Here is a 25,438-nt window from a genome sequence, read left to right as displayed (position 1 = left end):
TCCTGTCCCTATATTTATAATATATAATATATTTTATTTTGAAATGTTTTCAAAATTTATGAATGCAAAAAAATATTTGAAGCATATATTACATGATATTGAAAGAGACATATTATGGAATGTTAAATATTCTCAAAATTGAATGATGGAAAAAAATATTTGAAAAATATTACATGGCATTGAGAGAAACATATCATGGATATGTATTCGAATTTGCAATGATCTTGCAAAAACACTGTGAAAGTCACAGGTTATATTTTTAAAAATTATATTTTTTTATTCCAATTTTCTAGCTGAATGCATTTTTTAAGCATTTCCAGAACACATTTAATTTTTATTACTCTATATTACCTTATATTAATTACATAGGTCTGTGTCATTATTATTCTTACTTCCTCCATTTCATTGTCTTTTCTTGTCATCCATTTTCTTCTTTTTCCTTTCTTTTTATTTTATTCTTCTATTCGTTGGATGAACTGAAACAGAGATAGAAAGACTATATCTCTGTTTGATTCAGGAATCAAAGTATAATTATAAAAAAACTGTAACATATAACAAAATATTTAGTATTCAATATGTATTAAGAAAGATGGAAATAATTTAATTTTTTAGGAAGTTAATTTTTCAAAATTTTATTTTTAAATGATGCATTTAAAATTTAAATAAAAAAGAAAATAGCAAATAAATGATAAGATATATTTCAAAACAATCAAATCTGTATTTCTGCAAGATAAATTCATTATAACATTGAAAATAAAAAAATAAAAATTTCAATTTTCATTATACAAGATGTATCCTATAGAATTGGAATCTTATATATCTTCTAAATAGTTAGAGATAGAAAAAACAAATTAAAACAAATTTGAAATGAAGCATAATCTGAGTATAATTTTTTTAATCTCTATAAAAAAGTGTTAAACTATTCATAATATATAAACTATTCATAAAATATTATAATTAAAATTTAATTTATTTGAGTATATGTGCAGATATCGCGATTTATTACAATTTTTGTAACATGAATTAATTGTTATCGATTAGTGTACTAAATAAGACAAAGAAAGAAATATTATTATTGTAATGGTATCATTTGAATATTTGTTATAATGTAAATAATTCGTGATATTTGCAATTAGATTAATATAATTAATGCATAAAATTATATCCAGATTATAGTTTATTGAATGTTTAATTTTTAACATTTATTTTAACATTATTAATGTTTAATTTGCAACAATTTTTTCTATCTTTAATCGTTTGAAAGATATTCCAATTCTATAGGACATTATATACTTTATATACATTAATTTTTAAGTATAATGTATAATATATAATATAATAAATAATAAATAATTATAATATAATATACTGATAATATAAAAATAAATAAATATAATAAATAAATTAGAAATTATAATGGTATTATATAATATTATAACTAATTCATAAAATAATATATAATAATTCATAAATAAAATTATAACTAACAAAACTAAATTAAATACAATAATCATTAATAATGAAGAAAATTATATATCTTTTCTTGGAATATTTTTTGGAATATTTTTTGGAATATTTTTTGGAATATTTTTTGGAATATTTTTTGGAACATTTGTTGGATTTAGTTAAACAAAATTTGATGATAATTTTTTTCTTTCAAAAAAGGAATATAAATTTATTATATAATAGTATCAATATCATAATTATTTGTAATTACCTTTTCCTTCTTATTATTTTTGTTTTTTCATTTTAAATTAAATATAATTTTCTATTTTAATTTTATTATTTAATTAAAATGATTTTTCTTTTATTTTTTAAAATAAAAAAATGATTCATTTAAATTTGGGATAATTTTGTCTGATCATATAATTCTTTATTATTTAGACTATGCTTTTATAATTTTTTTTTTTTCATAAAATATTTGTTAGAATTATTGCATTATTAAATTTTTTTTATTATAGTATTCTTTAGGAAACTTTAGCATATTTATTAAGAATTATAATTATTTATAATTATCATTCTCTATTTTTCTTATTTTTCATTTCAAAGTTATTAGACTCACTAATTTTAATTATTTGAATTCATAATTATTATCCCCGATTTTATTATTCTTCATTTCGAAATTATTAAACTCATATAATTTTAATTATAAATAATTAAAAATTAATTTCAATTAAAAATTGTTTTTCCTTATTTTCTAAAAATAATTCACACTTCGTTTTTCGATGATCTTGCTTATTTGATTCTTCATTCAATTTCTGTTTTTATATTCAATAGTACTTACTTCTTCTATTATGAGAATTGAGGCTTTTGAATTTAAAGAAGAAATGTAGAGCTTTTTCAATATAAATTATTATTTTATTATAATTTTTAAATTATCTTATTCTTTTTAAATAAGAGAAAAATAGATTTAAAATATATTGATTCGTCTTCAATTCTGAACTTTTTATTTATTTTTTTTTTAATTAATAATAATGATATTATTATAATATAAGGAGAAACAGTTAAAAATGTGAATAAAACATTTCTCTCAAAATTTTATGAAATTATACATCCAACGTTACATCTGCCAATCGTTTGTTGATTGAACTTACGTGTAATAAGTATGAAAATACAGTGCGTATACACTATAAGAATGAAAAAGATCGGCCACTTGCAGGATATAATTAGAAATATTAATTTGGTTATTTTTTGGGATGCAAGGACAATACGTTGTCTCCTTAACCAAAAATTATTCATATATTTATTTCTCTATAATGAATTTTTACATAAAAAGAATACTCAACATCATATTGTTTCCATTGCTACTGTTATACTATGCAGAAATGTCGTGTGACACGATGTACTTAGTATTAATGGAAATCATGTGACGCGCAGTTAATAACTTAAGAATACAAAACTTATTTATTGTATAATCAATAATAAATATATAATATACAATCAAAATATATATATATATTAAAAATAACATATACATGTATACATTCTTAGATGTATTCTAAAAAATATGCAAAATATATGCTTTATGCAAAAATAAAAATATTATTCAAAATACTCTTATGATGAATATAATTCTATTTGTTTTTTTATTTCCTAAAAATATGATTTTGCACAAAAATCTTATTTGCAATAATTAGTAATCTGTTAATGATTTTAAAATATATAATGTAAGTATAAATATAAACAGAAGTACAATTAAAAGACTTCATATAATGTCTTTAAATAAATAATGTTGCTTTGAAGAACATTCATTGATGATCTTCTCTAAAGTATTTTTATTGTGATATAAAATTTCTATTCACTGAGAAAATGCATTATTTCGATCATAAGTGCATTCATCAGGTTGATTTTTAAAATATCGAAATTTCTTTGCTTTTTTTTTTAAGTAAAAAATTTAATTATCTCCTTTTTAAGTAAAGAATTTAATTATCTCATTTTTTTGCTAAAGTAGAAGAATTGTTTGTGTTAATTCAATTAATTTCATGTAAAACATTGTTCCATTATTGGATATATAAGAACAAGTTTTTATACAATTTGAAGTTTTTGAGTTTGTTCGAAATTAATTTTATTTTATTCTTTTATAGAATTTATTATTGATTTTATTTAAATAAAAATACAATTGAAAAGAAGAAATAAATGAGCATACAATTTAAATGTAAATTTTTAAATAGATCTTATATAGTAATGATACAAAAAAATTGCTAAGTTGAACAAGAGATCTAATAATCATATTCAAATTGTTATTCGTTATCTCAACTATAATCTACTCAAAGAACACAACAGGGATAAATTAATATTTCTTCATTGAATGTTTGAAGTACACATACGGTGTCCAATGCTTTGTTATTAAATGTCTTAAATATGCAAATTTGTAAATATTCATATTTGGAATTTTAAAATTTTTTTCATTAGTCATTGGAATAGAATACAGGCTTATGTTTTTCCATTCTTCTTCATAAATTAAATCATCGAGAAATACTCATTATGATATATTTATTTAATCCAATAATTATTCTCATCAAAAGATTATTGAAGTGCATTCGCATGTATTCAAAACATCTGCAAAATGTAATTTTAATTTTTTTTTCTCTAATTTAATATTTAATGAAACTCATTTGCAATATTGCTAAGATAATTTTGTTTTTTATCTTTCAACGATGAGTTCATCTAAAATCATCTAGTTGAAGATTTATGAATTAAAATTTTTGTTAAAATTTCCGTTATTTGGCCATCTATTGTAAATGGCCAATTTGTCCCTAGCATTGTTCTAGAAAGAAAAATAGTATTTCCTTCGATATAATGGCTGTTTAATGATTTTGAGATTTGTCTCAACAATTATTGATTGGGTAGAAATCTAACAGTATTGGAATTTTGACAAATTTGTTTTATTCCATAAAATTCCATAGAAGATCATCAATTGTTATATGGATAATTGGAATTGATATTGTTAAACAAATCAAAAAATCCTATGAGTATTTAAACTTAATCCAATCCGTGATTTTGACCAAAATTTATTTCTACTGTTTGATTCTACTGTTTTTTTTTTTTTAATTTTTTGTTCAAAAGATGAAAACAAATGTAAAAAAAAAATATAACAAAATATGTTTTTCTGTATTTCAAATCATTTTATATTTAAATCAATTTTTAAACATATATATATTAAAAATTTTTAAAAAACGATTTAAAAATAATATAAGAAATAATGAAATGTAGTTGAAGAAACGATAACTATACTATTTTACAGCCTGTGAGCTTGGCAAGGACGTTCAAAAAGAAAATCAGTTATTCGAAGGATCGAACAATTATCGATTGAACAAAAAAGTTTAAAGAATAAAAGATTAATATTATTATAACGTTTTCAAATATATTAATTCTAGAATTTAAAAAAAGTGAAGATATGTTCTAATGGTAACATTTTTTAATAATAAAATGTATAATAATAACATTTTAATAAATAGTAATATGTTGTTTTGTGCACATATTAATAAAGTTGTTAATAATTATATAAAATTATAAATAAAAGTTTTTGAAACAAAATGTTCACAATCATGAGCCTTTAACATGATATAGAATAATCAAAGAAACTTCTGGACACATTGATATTTCTGGAATAAATCATAGAATTTATTCCATTTTTTATGTTATCATTTTTGTGTTTTTTTTTTTTAAGATATACTAGATTAATATATTCATAAAATATTTTTAAATGATCAATTTTACAAAACAAATCAGTATATACAGAAAAGACGGTTGAATTAACTTGTATCTATGTATTATTAAATTATCAAAAATTTAAATTCGATTAGTGAGATGAAAATAGAATAAAATGTATCTATCTCTAACAAGAACTTAAGTTGTTGCATATATTTTGTTATCAAAAAATGGTTGATCGTATAAATTTTAAAAATTCAATTTTATTTTTTTAAAAATGAGTTCTTGTGTTTATTACTTTTTTTGTTTAGAATAATTGTTAAAATTATCCAATTATTAATTAATTAATAAATTATTGACAATATCTCTCTTAGTATAAAATCATTTTTCTTCAATGATTTTCTATATGTATGGAAGAGAAAGTTAATGAATTATTTCTTTATTATCTTCTGATAATTATTCAATTGAGATAAAAAAATCATTATTTAATCAAGATTATATTTCGTTATTTCGTATCTATAAATTAACAGCTTATGTATTGACGTAGAATACCAGTTATATAAGAATGCATTTCTCTTTCGTGTAATTTTTAAATTTTTGATGATTTATTAACAATATTATTTGTAAATTAATTACAAATCGTTTTATCAATATCTATATCCTGTTACTTCATTACAATTTCAATTATTAATTTTAAAAATGCAAAAAATTTCCTGGTCATATTTTCATTTATTATTCGTTTTTTCATCAACACTATTATTTATTTAATTTAAAATTTATATTCTGTATAAAGTTTAATAGAATCCCTTTAATATTCTATTTCATTCTATAAAAGATGTTACAGTTATTACATAATTTAAATCATTATTATGATATATAATATTATATTATAATAGAATGATATTTTGTCAATTTTGTCACTATTTCTCTGTATAAAAAAGTATTTCATATTTCTTATTTTGTTTGATTCAATTAATTTTTTAAAAGTTGTTCTTTCTGCAGTAGAACAGATTTATAGTCAACTTTTTCAATATTGAATTATAAATTAATAATTCAAACATTAATTCACTGAAGCAAACTATTTTTTCTAACATATATTCTATTATTTTTTATTAAAAGTAACTAAATCATCACAAAGAGTAATTCTTTTTTTTATCATATTTTTCTTTCATATTAATTGATCCATCATTTGTATTGTTGTTTTATTCATTGTTAATTTTATTTTATTTATATTTCATTTTTATTTTTAAAAGAAAATTTTATTAACCATATCATATTCACATCATATTTTTCTGTATCACATTCATTTAAAATGGTAATCTTTATTATTTTTCATTCATTATCCATAATTACAAGCATTATATTTAAATTAATATTTTTTATATTAATAATTTTATTGAATAGTATTATTAGTCCGTCACTAATATAAATTATATTAGGACATAACAGTTGGAGATTGCAGTATAATAATATGAATTTATAAAAATCTCAAATAATAATTTGTTTACACTAATTTGAACAGTATTGTATATAGTATTAAAAAATAATAATTATCAAGATATTTTTTAATTTAAATAATATAAATTAAAGTTCATATATTATATAAAGTTCATACATTGTCGATACAAATACATAAATGATTAATGTAATTAATATGATATATTTATAGTATATATTTCTTACAATATGATTCTTCATATTTTCAGCTATCGTAGATGGTTCATGACAAATATTATTTTTTAGAAAATAATCAAATGATGTGAAATGCAAAGACTAAGTCGGCCATATTTATTCTTTGTTCTATTTTTTACTAAAAAATATCTTGATAATTATTAGATTTTAATCCTATATTACAATTAAATTATCACACATTACAATTGAAAAATTTAAAACAATGATCTTTATATCTCATTAACGAAATCAAATAAACTAATTATTATATTGTAATCTTATTAATATCAACAAAATTTTATTTGAAACATTTTTTTATACAGTAAATATTTTATAAATTAATTTAAGTGACAAATTAAGTGATTAAATTTCATTCTATATATTAATATAATAATAAAATATGATAAATGAAGATTCAACTTCATCGATATCTTCAGATTAATAAAATGACATTATTTTTATCAATAATAATTTTTTTATTTTTTTCCTTTGTATTTTTACTGCAATATTAATTTTGTTAATACATAACATGTTCAAATTATTTTCTATTTTTAAAATTAACAATATAACTTAAAATTTTTCAATTACTTTTATTTATTTTTTAACATTTAATTCAGAATTTCATTTCTTCTTATTGAATTATAATTCTTAAAACGAATTATAATTAAAATTGTGAATATTCGAATTCGAAAGAAATTGAATATTTTAAAGTTTAAACCTAATAAAAAAATTTTATTTTATTTTTTTATGCTTTTATTCAAAAAAATTATTATTTGATAAATTTTTGGAAAATTTCTGATGATAATAAATTGATAAATTTTTCAAATTTCGATCTAATGAAAAAAAAATAATTAAAAAAATAAATTAAATGGATTCGCATAGAAATGTAGATGCATATATAAATTCTAAAACTCTTTTTCTCAAAATAATTGAGAAAATAAATGAAATGGATTCGCGTGGAAACGTAGGTACATATGTAAAATTTTAAAATGGTTTTTTTAAAAAATCATTAAAATTTTATTACTATTGGCAATTCAATGTCAAATATTCAATTACTGACATAATTATTATAACATCAATTGGAAGATAATATATTATTTCAAGGATCCAAAAATTTTATTTCTTTTCATTAAAGTCTTTTTTATAATACATAATTTCTAAATTGTTGTAATTTATTTGCCATAAATTAGTTGAGTTTTCGTTTCTCATTTTTTTGTTCAGTTTTTTTTTTAAATTTATATTAAAATTATTAAATTATATTATATTAAATTAAACTTCTTTCCATTTTTCGTATTATCTCATGGACTGCATTTTTCCTGTTTTTCATCTATTGTAATTGTATAGTGAATATAAGAAGTTAAATTAAATCTGTGTAATCTAATTTTATTTAAATCATTGTTTAATTTATTTATTGCTAGATAATATTGAATATTATTTTATCATTCGTTTTTCATATTTAAATTTATCAAAATTTGATTTTATTTCATTTCTTTTGAATATTAAATTTTATTATTGATTTATTCAAACAACAAAATGGCGAAAAGAGCATTAAATGATAAAAAAGCAAAAAATACTTTTAAATGTTCTGATAAATATTAATTTCAAGATTGTTATAACAATTTATTCTTCATTTGTTCTATTATATTGAACACAATTTCAACACAATTTCATTTTTCTAAAGAATATTTTCAGCTTTCTAATTGGCCAATTCCAAAAGTAGTCAACCAATTGTAAGCTGTATTGTTGCTTGCATATTGTCCAGATAGCAATAGCAGACGATGTGTGAACATTTAAGTGATGTAAAAAAAAATTTTTTAATTTACTGAATATATATTTAAACTTGATGAACGATGTATAATTATTACTGTATATAACTGTGATGATTGATTTATCAAAACTTTTATTTAAAAATATAAAATGTATTTAAAAAGATATATTGGAATAATTAAATATGTGAACAAATTTTCTTAAAAATATAATTGTGATACATATGACCAAATGTCTATTTCATTGAAACATAATACATACTAATTAATTTTGTATAAAAATAAATATGAAATAACGATCATATAAAAATGAAGTTTACATTAATTAGCATTTATTATATAGAATTATATATAGTAATTATATATAGTAATATAATATAATTATATTACTAGAATATATAGAATTATATTTAGTTCTTTCAAATTTACAAAATATGTCAAAAATTGTGAATATAAGTATTATATGTAATCCTTTCAAACTTGTTAGAATCTGGATACAAGTGATTTTTTAACGCTGTCTTATAATTTTTCTTTTTTATAATTCATATAATTTTTCACCAAGCCATATTGTATTTCTATATATTTTTGTGGTTAAAAATAAATTTAATTTTTTTATATCAAAATAATTTTTTTTTGTAATATTAATTTAAAAAAATTTTGCAAAATTCTGCTGATGTAAGTGTGTCTTGTAAAATGTAACAATTGCCTTTATAATATATAACTCTAAAAATGTAAATGATATCGATAAATAATTAATGTTGTCATTAAGAATTATATTAATTTCGATTGGTGACACCACTTTTATGCCCCTAATTCTCAATAAAACACGAGATTACAACACAGTTGTTCAAATATGATATAATATCTTTCAATATTATAATCATAATTTATAACCATATCTTTACTGTGTACATTTATAACTCTTAATAAAACATGAGATTACAACACAGTTGTTCAAATGTGATACAATATCCTCCGATACGTGGTATCGTATGTGGTAATACGTGGTAATTTTCCACGTAAATTTCTTGAATTTCAAGAATTTTAATATTTATAAAAATTTTGATTATACGATTGTGCCATATTTCTAAAGCATAATTTCAAGAAATTATTAATTAAATTAATTTAATTAATAATTTCTTGAAATTATGCTTTAGAAATATGGCACAATCGTATAATCAAAATTTTTATAAATATTAAAATTCTTGAAATTATGCTTTAGAAAGATGGCACAATCGTATAATCAAAATTTTTATAAATATTAAATTTAATTAATAATTATTATTAATTAAATTAATTTAATTAATAATAATTATTAATTAAATTTAATATTTATAAAAATTTTGATTATACGATTGTGCCATATTTCTAAAGCATAATTTCAAGAAATTATTAATTAAATTAATTTAATTAATAATAATTATTAATTAAATTTAATATTTATAAAAATTTTGATTATACGATTGTGCCATATTTCTAAAGCATAATTTCAAGAAATTATTAATTAAATTAATTTAATTAATAATAATTATTAATTAAATTTAATATTTATAAAAATTTTGATTATACGATTGTGCCATATTTCTAAAGCATAATAAAAAAAAATATATATTCTATTTAAATAGAAGTCGTGCAATGTTAATTTCTTAAGTCGTTCAATTGTATTCATCCAAAATAAATATAAATTTTTCATATCGTTTACTTTAGCCGTTGATTCTTATGAAAGTATATAATATGTCAGACATGTCAAGAATCGATCGATAAAGCTTAATTGATGATTTCAAGTATCTTTTGCTTTTCAAAAATTTTTTACGAGTTTATTAATTATTATTATTAAAATTTATTATTAAATCAATAACGCCGATTATAGAGTGCGTATTGGATGTTAGATATGTAGTTGTTGCGACAAATTTACGCGTTCTGTGATTTATGTGGTCAATATTTTTAATAAATCGTTAACAAAATCGAAACGAAAAATTTTGGAAAGAAAAAATTGCTTGAAATTTTTTTGCGAAATCGCTAATTCCTGTCTACGACATTATAATTTTGATAGTGCCCATAGAAGTATAGTTATATAATATCTTTTAACTAAAAATTCGAAATAAACTTACATTTCAAACTTAATAAACTTATTAAATAAATTTAAATTTACATTCTTTGTACATAATTTAAATGATACTCTTGTATTTTTATCTTTCTCTATGATATTCATACCATAATGAAACTCATTATATCATTGTGATTATAATTTAATTATTGTGAATATCTTTAAATAAATATCCATTTTAAATATGGATTTTCTATTATTTATAAAATTTTATTTGTTTTATCTTGTTGAACATCCTGTTTGTATTTAGACATGAAAGCATATTAAAAATGAAAAAAAAATAATAATAATAAAATGAAAAAAGAAAGTAAATTAGATTTGCAAACATAAATATTTTTTTCTTGTTTTGTAAAGATTTTGTAATGATATAGACTGAACAAAATAAATATGAAGAGAGACAGATATTTTATTTTTTAATATATGTATTAACGATAATAATTTGCAAGTATTAATTATTATATTAGCAATCTTATTGAAATTAAAGAATAATATTCTGCTAATCTATGATATTATATTTTAAAAATTTAAAAATTATCACTTGAAATGAATTATTCTTGGTATTATTCTTAGTATTATTGTTAGTATTATTCTCAAAATCTGAAATCTATAAGACATTGCATTTCTATTTTATAATTCAAATTTTATATTTCAAAATTTATTAAAATATCATTTATTTTTTCAATATAATAAAAAAAATATGAACTAATACACTCAACTAAATATTTATATTAATACAAAAGAGATTGAATTAAGTAAACTCAAATAGATGTTTATTTTATTTTAATACAAAAGAAAGATTGAATTAGTACATTCAAATAAATGCTTGATATAAAAAAGATTGAATTAGTACACTCAAATAGATATTTATCTTATATTAATATAAAAGAGATTGAATTAATACTCAAATAGATACTTGATAAAAGAAAAATTGAATTAGGACACTCAAATAAATGCTTATTCTATGCTAATATAAAAGAGATTAAATTAGTACACTCAAGTAGATGCTTATTCTATGCTAATATAAAAGAGATTAAATTACTATACTCAAGTCGATATTTATCTTATATTAAAACAAAAGAAATTGAATTAGTACACTCAAGTAGATATTTATCTTATCTTAATACTAAAGAAATTAAATTAATACACTCAAGTAAATGTTTAATACAGGAAAGATTGAATTAGTACATTCAAATAGATGGATAAATATTTTATACTAAATGAGCATAGTTAACATATCATAAATATCATTTGTGAAGTATATTCTTTTAATGCACATTAGTAATACGAAAATGATTATTGTTTATTTTCAATTACCAAAAATTTTATGCAATACAATTACAAGAACTTGAAGTAACGCTAAGTTAGTCAAAGTATAACTTAAAGTAAAATTTTTTTTAAATAGCTTAAATGATGAATAGCATTTTTTCAATGCACATATTTAGTAATAAAAATGGTCATTTTCAATTACCAAAAATCCCGTGTAAAACATAAAAACAAGAACTTAAAGTAAGGCTAAGTATATTTTTTTTTTTAAATTTTAAATAATTCTATTCGATTAAATTGATAAATTGATGAAATTTAAACATTAAATAATCGAATTTTTATGAATAAATTTAAACAAGTATCAGTTCTCTCTAGCATTATCAAATCCTTATGATTGAATTTAAGATAATATAATCGAAAGAATTGCGTATTGTGTTATAGCGATCTATAGTATATAGATACACACATCTATTTTGAAATTATAAATATATTTTTCCATGAAGTTTTAACTTCTTAAGCGTTACATTTCACTGTAACTGAATAAATCACTGAATAAGCATTCTATGGCACTAACTTTTTTATATGATATTACATTATATTATTAAATTTACATTAAATTTTCATCTTTATCAATCCTATATTCTTATTACATTATATTATATTATTTGACATATATTAATTAATATTATATTAATTATGATATATATGTTGTATTTTTGGATTAATTCTAAAAGTTAAAAAAAGATGGAATAAAATTAAATCGATTAAAACTTATTAAGTTACAATTAAAGTTTGTATTAGATTAAATGGGACTTGTGATTATTATTGTTATTTATAAGTAACAAAATGTTATTAATTATCATAATTATAAAAATTATATTATAAAAAGAGAGATTAAATTAGTACACTCAAATAGATGCTTATCTTATGCTAAACTTTTACAGTTAATATAAACAATTAATATAATTACAGTTAATATAATAAATTGCAATATTCAATTGTTTATATTTTAAAAAAAGCGAAATCTGAGATGAATTAATTTATTATTAATATTAAATTATTATTAATATTAAGTAATATGTGATTATTTATAAATAGCAAAATGTTATTAATTATTATAATTATGAAAAGAGATTAAATTAATACACTCAAATAGATGTTTATAATAAACTTTTATTATAAGATTATTAATATAAACAATTGATAAATTATAATATCAATTGTTTATATTTAAGAAAAGGCGAAATCTGAGATGAATTACTTATAGATATTGTGAGATAGATATTGTGAGAGGAATGGCAGAAAGTCAGATATAAGAATATCATTGTTTGATACTAAATGGAATAAAAATTATATATCTCATCCCTCTTTCTGTTATTAAACAATGTATATTAGAAATTTCAATAAATTTATCAATTAACTCCTTCCTTATTAATTTTGACCTTGGAAAATATTATATTATTCTTATATAAATATAAGAAGCATCATTTTGAGTAATTTTTTCTTTTATATACATTATTATATACATTATTAATTGTATATCAATTTTACTTTTCAACCTAGCTATATATCTACGATTTATCTTTTATTATATTATTCGATTTATATATCTATTTATTCAACATTTATTCAACATTTTGTCAAATATTTTAGATTGTAATTTCTAAAGACCTCGATTACCGAATACGAAATTTATAGATATGTTGAAAGAAGAAAAATATATATCTAAAATTTTAGTTTAGAATAATTATTAATTTGATTGAGATATTAATAAAAATTTTTAATAATATGTAATCCATGGCAAAAACTTAGATCCACGATTTTCAATATTTTTCTTTTTTTATTTTCTGTTGGTAAAATTTAGTGGAACAATATTTCATAATAATTTTGATTAATTATTATTTTGAGTTCTAATTATAATCGTTTAAATATATACATATATGCATATGAATAATTTGTATTTCCTCTTTTTGCTTTGATTGTTTTAATTATAGATATTTTCTAATACATTATTACTATTATTATGCACTATTTTATCATATCCTTTATTTTTGATTTTGTCAAATATTTTTTTCTTCAAATCTGACAATTGATAATGTATATACAATATTTTAAATAATCTTTAAATATTCTTAATTGAATATCAAGAAAATCATTTGATTATGGCATTATACTAAAAAATAATAAAATATAATGTATATATTATTATATATTATATATTATTAATATAACATGAGAAATATATTAATATTTAATACTTTTTTGTAATTAGTTTTTAAATTTTAATTATATATAAGAAAAAACTGGATATATAAATATTACTGATAGTAGTAATAGTTATTATTATTGAGTAACTAATAACTTTCAACTTTATCGGCCTCAATATATACAGGATGTCCTATTTACAATTCACAAAAAATTTGATCATTCATTTTTATAAAATTGAATGCAACGTCAAGTATAAAAATAAAAAAGTACCAATTTGTAAAAACATTTGACAATGCTTTGATTACAGGATAGAAATTATTCTGTAATAAATATTAGATGAAAATATTTAAAAATAACCATGAAGAATCGCCAATATTTGCAATTTTTCATAAAAGTAACTGAAAATTTTATATAAGACGCCCTATAAATTATTCTCAAATGCCAAAATCAATTACTAAACATTTGACAAAGATTTTTACAAGAGAATTATATTAAATAAAAAATAATTACATATAAAATTTAATGTAAGTAGTGAAAATCTTTCATTAAAATCTCGAAAAACTAATAAATTTTATATTTATATTTATTGAAATATAATCGAATTTATTTTATAATTAAAGCTAAAACTGTTTTTTTTTAACTATTTCAAGAAAAAAAAACATGTCTTGAAAATTTATGTATATTTTCTAAATTAATAAGATTAATGATCGTATCAAATTTCAAATTTGATTCGTGTTCAAAATGTGTTAAAATGTTATTTAAATATGGACAAATTTTAGTTAGAACGTATCGATTGCCGAGATCCGAAATTGAAAATCAAACGGAGCAATGGCTACAAACAACGAAGATTCCTACACTTTGTTCGAGACGCAGTGTACGCAGTTGCTTACGCGCTTCACGATATGCAAAGGAATGTTTGCGGTGAAAACTGGAGAGGCCTCTGCGACAAGATGCGGCTCCCGAACGAGGATATCTTTCAATATTTGACCAAGGTGTCTTTCAAAGGTAAAAATGATAAATTAATAAATTGTATTTGCGTATTTTCTATTCGAGGATTGAAACAAAGTTTTAGAAAATAGAATTTTTTTTTATTTATTATAATCGTTATGATATTATTTCCATAATTGTTTCAAACGATAAACTGATATAATTATTTATTCTATATAATTGTTGATTTTATTATATATTATTAATAAAAAAAAATAATTGATATTTCGATGTAAATTGTGAGAAGCTTATAAATTTGAAAAAAAATTATAAATTTTTAAAATTTGAAAAAGAATTATTAAGTCAATAATTAATAAATAATAATAATAAATAATAACTCAATAATATTATTATATATTTAAAAAATATTATTTTTTAATCACTATCATGATTTTAATCACTATTATTGATACAATGCTAAACAAAATAATCTCATGTATCATTTATTAAGATATAAAAAAATATATTATTAAAAAATTTAGAATAAAAAAAATGACATTTTTTCCAGATTAAAATTGATTCAAAACTAGTCCAAATTTATTATGAACATATCTCAAACTGAATAGAAATTTATTAGATTTTAGAAATTCAATTATCTATTGTAACATTGAAAACATAAAATATCTTTAAATTAAAACTAAGTGATGTTTATACGTATATACGTAACAAAAAAAATATTATTCAAAATATTAATTCTAAAAAATGATGAATGTCATTGAAATCAGCATATCTCCTTTTCTACATAATTATCATTATCATTAATATTATAACGTGAGATATCTCATTATTATAATGCATAAATGATTTGTGATAAAAAGATAATAGTAATATCCATTTTAGAATCCATATTTTTGCTTATATTAACGTCGTTATCTCCATCAATTCTTCTTGGAAATAGGATCTTAAAGTAAAGTTTAAGTTTGCTGAACAAAACTTTATTATATACGATACTAATTTTTTTATTTCATTCATATTTTCCTTTTACTATAATTTAATTATATAACAACAATTACCTGTTTATATAAATAAATGTTTTCTTTATGAATACCAAATAATATGAATAATATGAATACCAAAGCAGGCATTACTGTATCTCACTACTGTTCAAAATCACAAAAGAAAAATTTCTAGATCTTACATTAACACTAAACGTGATTCAATTTCCTTAGAAGAAAAGAATATATAACGTCATATTATCTCCATTGTGCGAAACCAAGAATTGTATCGTGTTACAAATCTATACCTAATCTAGTAGACATAACAATAATAGTAGAAATAATGTTATGTCAGATTTAAACAATATCTTCTCAACATCACTATGCCAATTCCTTATATTAATCATTCCAATATTTTGCTATCTTGTTTTGCTTCATATGATTGAAAATATATATGTACAATAATGTAGGCTTCTATCCTTTCCTTTATCCATTTTCTACGCTTCAAAAAGTATATAGTGGGGGGGACTCAGAAGTGGGGAGAAATGGCATAGTGAATTGGTCTACTATAAATCAAGAGCAGAGATGAGCACAATTTTAACGATAAGTTAAGAATAAAATTACTTCAATAATTTATTTAAAGATCAAATAATAGCAAATTACTATATTAAACTACTAATATTAAATAGTTGAAATTATATGAAGAGCGAATCAACTATAATAACTACGAATAAATGTTATTCAATTCATTTTAAATAAAATTATTAAATATATTTAACTTTATTAAAAATTTTAACTAGTTACTTTTTCAAAAGTGCTCTTGGTTTAAGAGTTACATCGTGCCACGTGACATACTTTTATCTAATCTAACAATAGTAATGGAAATAATATCTTCACTTTCAAGACATAAGAGTTGCTTAATATATTGCTTTAATATATTTTACTTTCCTTGCTATGTATTGTTACTATTGGTTGAGAATAATAACAAAAGTCTATGGATATATCGAAACAAAATGAAATAGAACGATTCTGCAATAACATAATGTCCCAATTAAAATATCAATTATAAACAAACAGAATTTTTTTGTTTAGGAACTACTGTATATATTGTCGATACTGTAAAGTTTTTCATTCTATTTCATTTTATGTTGATATTTTGTCGATTATTGTCATTGTTTTCAGTCAATCACAATGCAATATATAATATAGAAGTAGAATAAAGTGAGAATGTAAATACTCTGTCTCTAGCAATAGTAAAGAAGATAATATTACGTATTATGTATTTTCTTCGTGCAAAAATTCACGAAGAAGAACTAAGTTATATTTAATGATAATATAGGATCTGGAAATTTTTGGTTATATAATAATATAAAATATATAATAATATATTTTGGTTAATAATTTGGTTATATAATATTATTGGTGTTAAAATAATTCAATTTTTTTTAAATTCTTTAAAATTTTTATAAATGGATTCACTCCTCTTTTGCTAAAATAAAACTCGTTTTTTTTTTTTTTTCAGATGAAGCCGGGAGTAGATTCGGATTCGTGAACGAGGTTGACGGACCACCAAGATATTCCATCTTGAATTATCAAAAAATGAACGGTTCGTACCATTGGACAGTGGTCGGGAACTACACATGTAAGTCAAACGCTTTTCATCATTTTTGATTTCAATAGAATATATAATATAGAAGGTAATATAATGAGAATCAATTCGCATAATGCAATTCTCAAGAAACTCATATTTTTAGAATATCAATTACTATATTAAAATTAAGATAATTTTTCAAATTTTTATCAAATCAAATCAAAGTATTGTTATTTCTATTTCTAAAGCATGTGTGTTATATTTTGTCATCTTTATTTTATTTTGTATATAAAATATAATTTAAAAGATAAAAGATAAAAGATATATTAATTAAAATATCAAAAGAAATCCATGAATCAATTACTATGTGTCAAATATGAAAAATAAGTAATTAATTACTGTGCTAATTTTAAAATAAAATATTCTTCAATCTAATCTTTCATGTTGCAACATCACACACTTCTAGGAACTTATAATTTTCTCAAAATTTTAAAAAGAATAAAGCCAAATACAAAATTAGAAAACTAATGTAATATCGATATGAAACTTTTAAAATTCTTTTAAAATTTTCTGTATTTATTTTAAATATTTTGAAATTAATTAAATATAATAAATTAGTGATTCTGATGAATTTGAAAAATATTTTTATATAATTCAAATAATGAAATTATAGATAAACAAAATAAATAAACAAAAAACTATTGTATATTTTTTTGTTTTTGATATGTGATTAATAAACAAGCAGAAAATCACTACTATTTAAAAGATGAAGTCATTTTAATTATAAAAGGAATTATTTTTTACGATATCAGTCATATCCATTTTCAGATAAAGTATATACAAGTAATGATGATATTCTCATAATAATCTGTCAAAACAATTCACGAATATGTATCAAATGAATATCTAATTTTCGAATATGATGTTCTAGATACTGTAGCATACCAATCACTCTAGATATTATAGGACTATATATTTTTATCGTATTTTAAGTATAGATTAAGTTATATTACTTGATACTTAATAAAATAAAAGTTATATTACTTACATTATTGAATATCAATAAAAAGGAATTTTCATCCAAAGGATGAAAAAAAATTATTATAAATTAGAATTATAATTATTAATATCTTAATAATATCTTGATAATTTTCGATTTAGCAGTAATGGATAAAAGTGATAATTTCGTGTTCAAAGTTATTATAAAAAGCACGTAAAAGTAAATAAAAATAAATTTTGAATCAAAAATGAAATATTTATCCATAGATATTCATTAACATTTCTTATAATAACTTTGATTATAAAAAAACTAAAAATTATTTTCATTCATTATCGATATTTTAACGATATCATAATATTAAATTGGACGCGATTTGTGTCACAAAATAATTCATATACGAACAATAAATGGATGATTGATAATAAAAAATGCTTTTATAGATTATTTTATTAAAGATTTAATAAAATAATAAGATTTAATTAAAATTTTTTTAAATTGATTAGTTTGTTGATTTTATTTGTACATTATCCAACAATGGATTGAATATTTTCATTGATAGAACAATTTTGTTGTTTGATATAGTTATATCTTTACGATTTAAATCGTAAACAATTTTCCAAATGAAAATTTAGAATTTATTTTTAATGAATTTTAATTTTCTGTGTCTGAATCAATTTCCTCTTTCATATTCATTTGTGAATAAATGAAAATAATTGCTCTAATTGGAGAATTTCTTCACTTTAGATTTCTATATCTAGTTTACTCCCCTTTTTTCATTTATTAATAAACGAAAATTGTTCTAATTGGAGAATTTCTTCATGTTCGTTTCTGTACATATCTTTCGTATTTATTTTTCAATAAATAAATGTAATTGTTCTAATTAGGGAATTTCTTCACCTTCCTTTCTATATATGTCATATGTATCTAATTTTTTGATAATTAATTGATGTTATAATAGCACTCCAATGCTCGAACAAATTATTCTAATATTCTTTCAACATACATTCATTTACATTCACGATTGTTCAGGTAGATGCCTAAAAGATGTAAATTCATTTGAGAGTGAAACTTATATTTTTTTTTTCTTCTTCTTCAAGTGAACATTCTGTTCAAAATGGAAATTTAATATTTGAACAATTTAATCGTTATTTTCATCACTTGTAAAAAATATTCTTGAGAATAATTCTCGAAAGTTTTATTTTGAAATGTATTCAAAATTGAAAACAAAATTCTCAAGAGTTATTTCTTTTCCTGAGAACTTTTTGCAAATTAGATTCTCATTTAAATCATTTTTAGATAGTGAAAAAATATATTGTACATTTATTGCAATGCTTGTATTTCCAAGCTGACATTTAAACTTGATTTCTTTAGTCATATTTTGATATTTTATACAAATATCTATTCTAATAATAAGAAAATGAAAGAAGACCGTACATTTCCATTATTTTTATTTCTTATTAAAAAAAAAAATATCTGTATCTTAAAAAAAATCTTACATATATATAAATAATTTTTGCATCTAATTTTGTGTTCATAAATAATCTCTTTCAGTTCATTTCTTATTATTATTATATATACATTTATTTAATTTGTTTTTTAAAAACGGTGTATGTTATGATATATATTAAAATGGTGTATGTTATCAATATCAATTGAATTTTTTATTTCTGCAATGAATAATGAACAGTTTTTACATTCTCAAAAAATTTTGAGAACATTGAATTATTTTCCATGAATGAAGCGATTACATCAACTACATCTACGAAGGAATTTTTTAATAAGTTTTGAAATTTTTACAATCTCTGATCAAATTCTCATAATCGTTCAGAGATTTCAACGTATTGTAAAAATTAATATTCATTTGAATACGATTTCATATAGAATGATTTGAATTCAATTTGTTGACACGGTTCAATATTGTCCTTGTTTTCAAATTGTATTTTCAATTTGTTCCTCAATATAATAAACAATTACGTTCGCTATTTCTAATAATAGAATTTATTTAATCATTTTCATTTATTTAACAATTAATTTAATATATTCTTAGTGTGTAAAATTGATACAATGATAATTAAAATATAAGTATGTTTTATCGAAAAAAATAAAAAAATAAAAATTTCGATAAAACTCATATCAATTATTTATATAAAAAGCTATAAATATCTAATATCTAAATTTAATTGAATGTATAATACATAATTATCATGTAACAATTATTTATTACAAAACGAAGAGATTATGATATTATATATCAAATAGGCACACGAGGAACATTTTCATAACGAACATAAGTATATATTTTTGTTGCATTTTACTATATTTAATAATGCAAGATAATATATTTCATGTTAAAAAGATAAAAAATCACAAAGAGACTAAGATCAATTTTTTTACAGTGAGAATAACATTATTGTCGTTTGAAATTGATAAAAAACAGATGAAGATTTATAAACATTCTATTTATAATTCTCTAGCTTTTTTGTGATTATAAAATCTTTTTATATTTTAATTTTCTTTATATAGTTAACATTTGCATAATTTCTTCGAATGATTGAAAACCTAGTTGATTTTCAAATCATATTTTATTTTAATAATACTTGAATTGATTGACACTTGAATTCTAATGATTTAATTTGTTTAATGGAAATTAATATTCTTTGAATTGAATGTTTAAGCGTTGAGCCAATTAGAAATTCTTCTCTTCTAATTATTATATGGATTATTATATGGATACTATTTATAATGCGAATCTTGATGATGATAATGAAGAACATACATATTTCATTCTATTTCATGTTCATTTAAATTCACTTCAGAATTTTGTAGTTTTAATATAAATAGCAATATGAAGCATTTTATTTGTATCAATTTTTTTTTCATATTGATTTCTCAAATTTTATTTATTTTTCGATACTTGAAATTTTTTATTTTCAATGATTGAGTTTGTTCAGTAGATGAGCTATTATCGAGCTACTATCTTTCTTATTATTATTTTAATTTGTTCTCGATACAATTTTTACTTTTTATGATTCGATTCAAACAGTACAGCAAAATTCTATTTTGTTGAAAACGATTTTGAACAAAATTGAATTTGTTCGTTTAAATAGAGATGAATTAAGCATTCTGTTCTAAATGCTAGTTTGATCTGACTAAGACGATCGTATTAATTTTCGAATTAATATTCTTATAATATAGTGCACGAAAAATTTTGTTCATCGTGTTTCTAATGCCAATGAAGAACATTCGAATGTTCAAGAAAGTGAAAATCAATTTTTTATAGTTTCGATTGAATCCGTGTTGTGGCTTAAAATTCGAACGAATTCGTTCCTACTCACGAAAAATTTTTTTAATGAATTTTTACAATTTTTTTTCTGATTTTAAATTGTAAATTTTATTATTTATTATGCCATTCAATTTGGAATTTTGCGTATGGAAAAATGGTTAATTTCAAATGTTGGGTAATATTGAATTTTTTATGTAATAAAGATTCGTCGATCTTTTAAATCATATTAATTTCAAATTGTATTTCTTTTTCGATACATATTTAATTCTAGTAATTGAATTTATTTAATAGAGATAGCCGGATAAGCTATTTATAAATATGATTCAAATCAGATCCTTTATTTTTTTATTCAATTATATAATTAATAATAAATTCTCTTGATATCAGAAGATTTTAATTTTTTAAAGCTTGCATGTTAATTTTTTTAAATTGTACTTTTTCCAATAATAAATAAAATATTAATGTTAAGTTTCAAATTATATTTTTTCTTCAGTATTCTTAACATTAATACGCTACAACGAGACTTGTACAGTGCATAAAATTGCTCTAATTTTGTTTCTCGTACTTCTAATGCCAATAATTAACATTCATATTTTGTTTTTGTAGTTATTCTTCTGCAATGATTGAATATGATCAAATCCTGATTAAAATCAAGAATTTTAACAGATATACAAGACGTGTATTTTATTTAAATACAACTTAAACACGAATAATTTATAAGTTATTAAAAAAAAGAGTTTTTATTATTATATATTTATATATATATAATTATTTGATATAAAGAAATATATTATGCACTACAATTTTTTTCTGTAAATAAATGTAGAGAATATATATAAAGAGAAAACGAAGGTGAATTTCATTTTCAAAAATAAAAAAAAAATTACATATTATGATATAATATAATAATATAATATAATTATACCACAATCTCTTTATATCAAACAATCTTTCATTCGTTTAATATTTTAATCGTTTTCAAAATCAGACATAGTATATAAAGAAAAAATTTGTACTCACTCATGCATTGTGTTATTCTTTTTCTATGACTGGAATTTTTGAGATTTGTTGTTGTTTGGTTATCGATTGCTAATGTTATTGAAGATATTGAATCTTGATCATGATGCACATCAGCCATGTTAAAATCCTCCTTGACCCTTCAATTGTGTACTATCATGCAATATTCCAAAAACTGGAAAAAAAAAATTTTTTTAATGTAACGAAGAATAAAAAAGTAACTTTAAAAATTAATTTCATACAAAATTTGTATCAAAAATCACAGTGGCTTATTAATACGAAATTTGAAAGAATAATAGAGGCAATTTGATGATAAATTTAATTTGACTTTCTATAACATTAATTCTCAAATTAACTAATGTAACTTATAATATAATGTATAAAAAATTGCTCTGATTTTATTTCTCGTGCTTTTAATGCCGAAAATAAAAAATATTCGAATGTTTTGTTAGAATGAAGATACAAGAAAATTGAAAAAAGATGTTAATTGAAGTTACATTGTTGTTTCTTAGTGATTAAATCCTATGTTGAATCCTATATTTTAATTGAAATCCAAAATTTAAAGAAATATTTTAAAAGGCTTTGGTGATTAGTTGACACGAAATTTGAAAAGATGCTAGAGAGAAATTGAATCTTTTGTGAAATTGAACCGTGGATCTAAAATTTTTATAATATAAAACTTTTTATATTATGTATTAAAACATATACAGATATTACTAAAACATTCAAATGTTATTTATCTAAGTTACAATCGTTTTCCTAATAGCCAATGACATTATATCTTTACTATATTACTATATATAATATTCATATAGTAATATATAAGAGTATGTCATATAAAATTTTAATTATTAAATCACCCTTCGAATTAATGATTTACAATTCGATTAGAGTGTAAATATTAAAATTCACGCAGGCACTGAGTACGAGAGTTAACTCCGGATCTTTGAATTTTCATTTGTAATTAAAGATTGCTAAACGACTGACTTCTTTTCAATGATAAGATTTCTACGAAAAGTCATAGAGATTAGGGAATGTTACTCGTGGATTGGTAGAATTCATTGAAATTCGAGTTAGAATGGTTGAAAGAAGTTGAAGATTGGCTCTAAAAAAAGAGGAAAGGGAAGGTAACCGTTTCTATCTTTTCATCAGATCATCCTTGGATGATCGAGCTAAGGATTTGCAAGCAATAAAATTATAAATCATGGATTTCGAAAAAACATGTTAATAAGGGAGAAGAAATTATTGGTCACGTAGCTGCAGAAGGCAACCGCGATTCATCATAAAAAGTTAGATTTATTGTTAGAAATTTGGAAGAAATTTTACTATATACGATGGTTTTATAATTTTATTGTTGCAATGCAATTATAAATTCTGACAGCTATCAGATTCTATTACTATATTTAATAGCTTAGTTTTTTTCCATCAAATTTCCACAGAGAGAGAATATATGACATCACATTATCCCCACTGTAACGAAACATCATCTCACCTAAGTGCCTAATCTAGCAATGGTAGTAGGGATAATGTGATGTTACATTATCCTCACTATGCCAAGCTAAGCGTCATATCGTGTCACGTGACGTGTCTAATCTAGCAATAATAGTGGGGATATTTTGACGTCATATTATCCCCACTACGCCAACAAACATCGTATCGTGTCACGTGACGTGCCTTTGCCTAATCTAGCAATAATAGTGGGGCAATAGTAATATGACTACCAAACGTATCGTATCTAATCTAGCAATAGTAAGAGGCATAACGTAATTTCATATATTCTTCTCGTATGGAAATTAGCTATGTTTAATTTAGAAATAGTATAGAGTTTAAATCTAATAATTTTATCAATAGAACTATCCGAATTATAGCTTGAATTTGTATCACTTTTTGTGAATGATTTTTTATTGATTCATATTATATCATATAATATTTATATGATTATTATCATATTTATATTTTATATAACTTCTTGAAGTAAATTTATATAATTGTTTCGAAATTTGTACAATTGATGCTTGAAATCTTCTTTTCTGGATTTTTTTAATCAAGATGCATTCTGATTAATTATTATCAAAAAATTTATTTTCAAAATAAATGATACTTTGAAAGTCGCTATTCTTCCTTGCATCCTTAATATTTTTAATTCGTGAGAGATTTTTTAATATTTAAAAAATGTAAGGTATTCGGTTTTCATTTTTTGAAAGATCTCGAACTTTTTTTTCAAATAAAAATTGTGATTTTAAATGTTTAAATTATTCTTCGAAAATATTGAATTTATAACATGTTTTCATTTAAAAGTAAGAAAATAAGAAAATAAAAAATTTAATGAAATAAAAATTAAAATTTCAATTTTAAATAATTCAAAAATAATCTATTTTCATTTGATTTATTCATTTGATTTATGTTATTTTGTTTATATGTAAAAATAAAACTGTATAAAAAAAATATGTATATTATTA

At 20.4% G+C, this 25,438-nt stretch overlaps 1 protein-coding gene across 1 annotated transcript in view; it reads left to right on the top strand.

Annotated features, from left to right (window-relative positions):
• The first annotated feature begins 2,592 nt into the window (after positions 1–2,592).
• Positions 2,593–25,438, top strand: part of LOC102680094 (metabotropic glutamate receptor 3-like) — a 36,003-nt gene continuing 13,157 nt past the window's right edge. The window contains exons 1-3 of the mRNA XM_031513816.1: positions 2,593–2,596; positions 14,946–15,171; positions 17,611–17,730. Coding sequence (XP_031369676.1) covers positions 15,069–15,171; positions 17,611–17,730 — 223 coding nt within the window. The 5' untranslated portion in view covers positions 2,593–2,596; positions 14,946–15,068. The remainder of the gene's footprint in view (positions 2,597–14,945; positions 15,172–17,610; positions 17,731–25,438) is intronic.

This window comes from Apis dorsata, unplaced genomic scaffold (genome assembly GCF_000469605.1).
Source record: "Apis dorsata unplaced genomic scaffold, Apis dorsata 1.3 scaffold_741, whole genome shotgun sequence".
In the NCBI taxonomy this organism is placed as follows: domain Eukaryota; kingdom Metazoa; phylum Arthropoda; class Insecta; order Hymenoptera; family Apidae; genus Apis; species Apis dorsata.
This window is presented reverse-complemented; position numbering and strand designations above follow the sequence as displayed.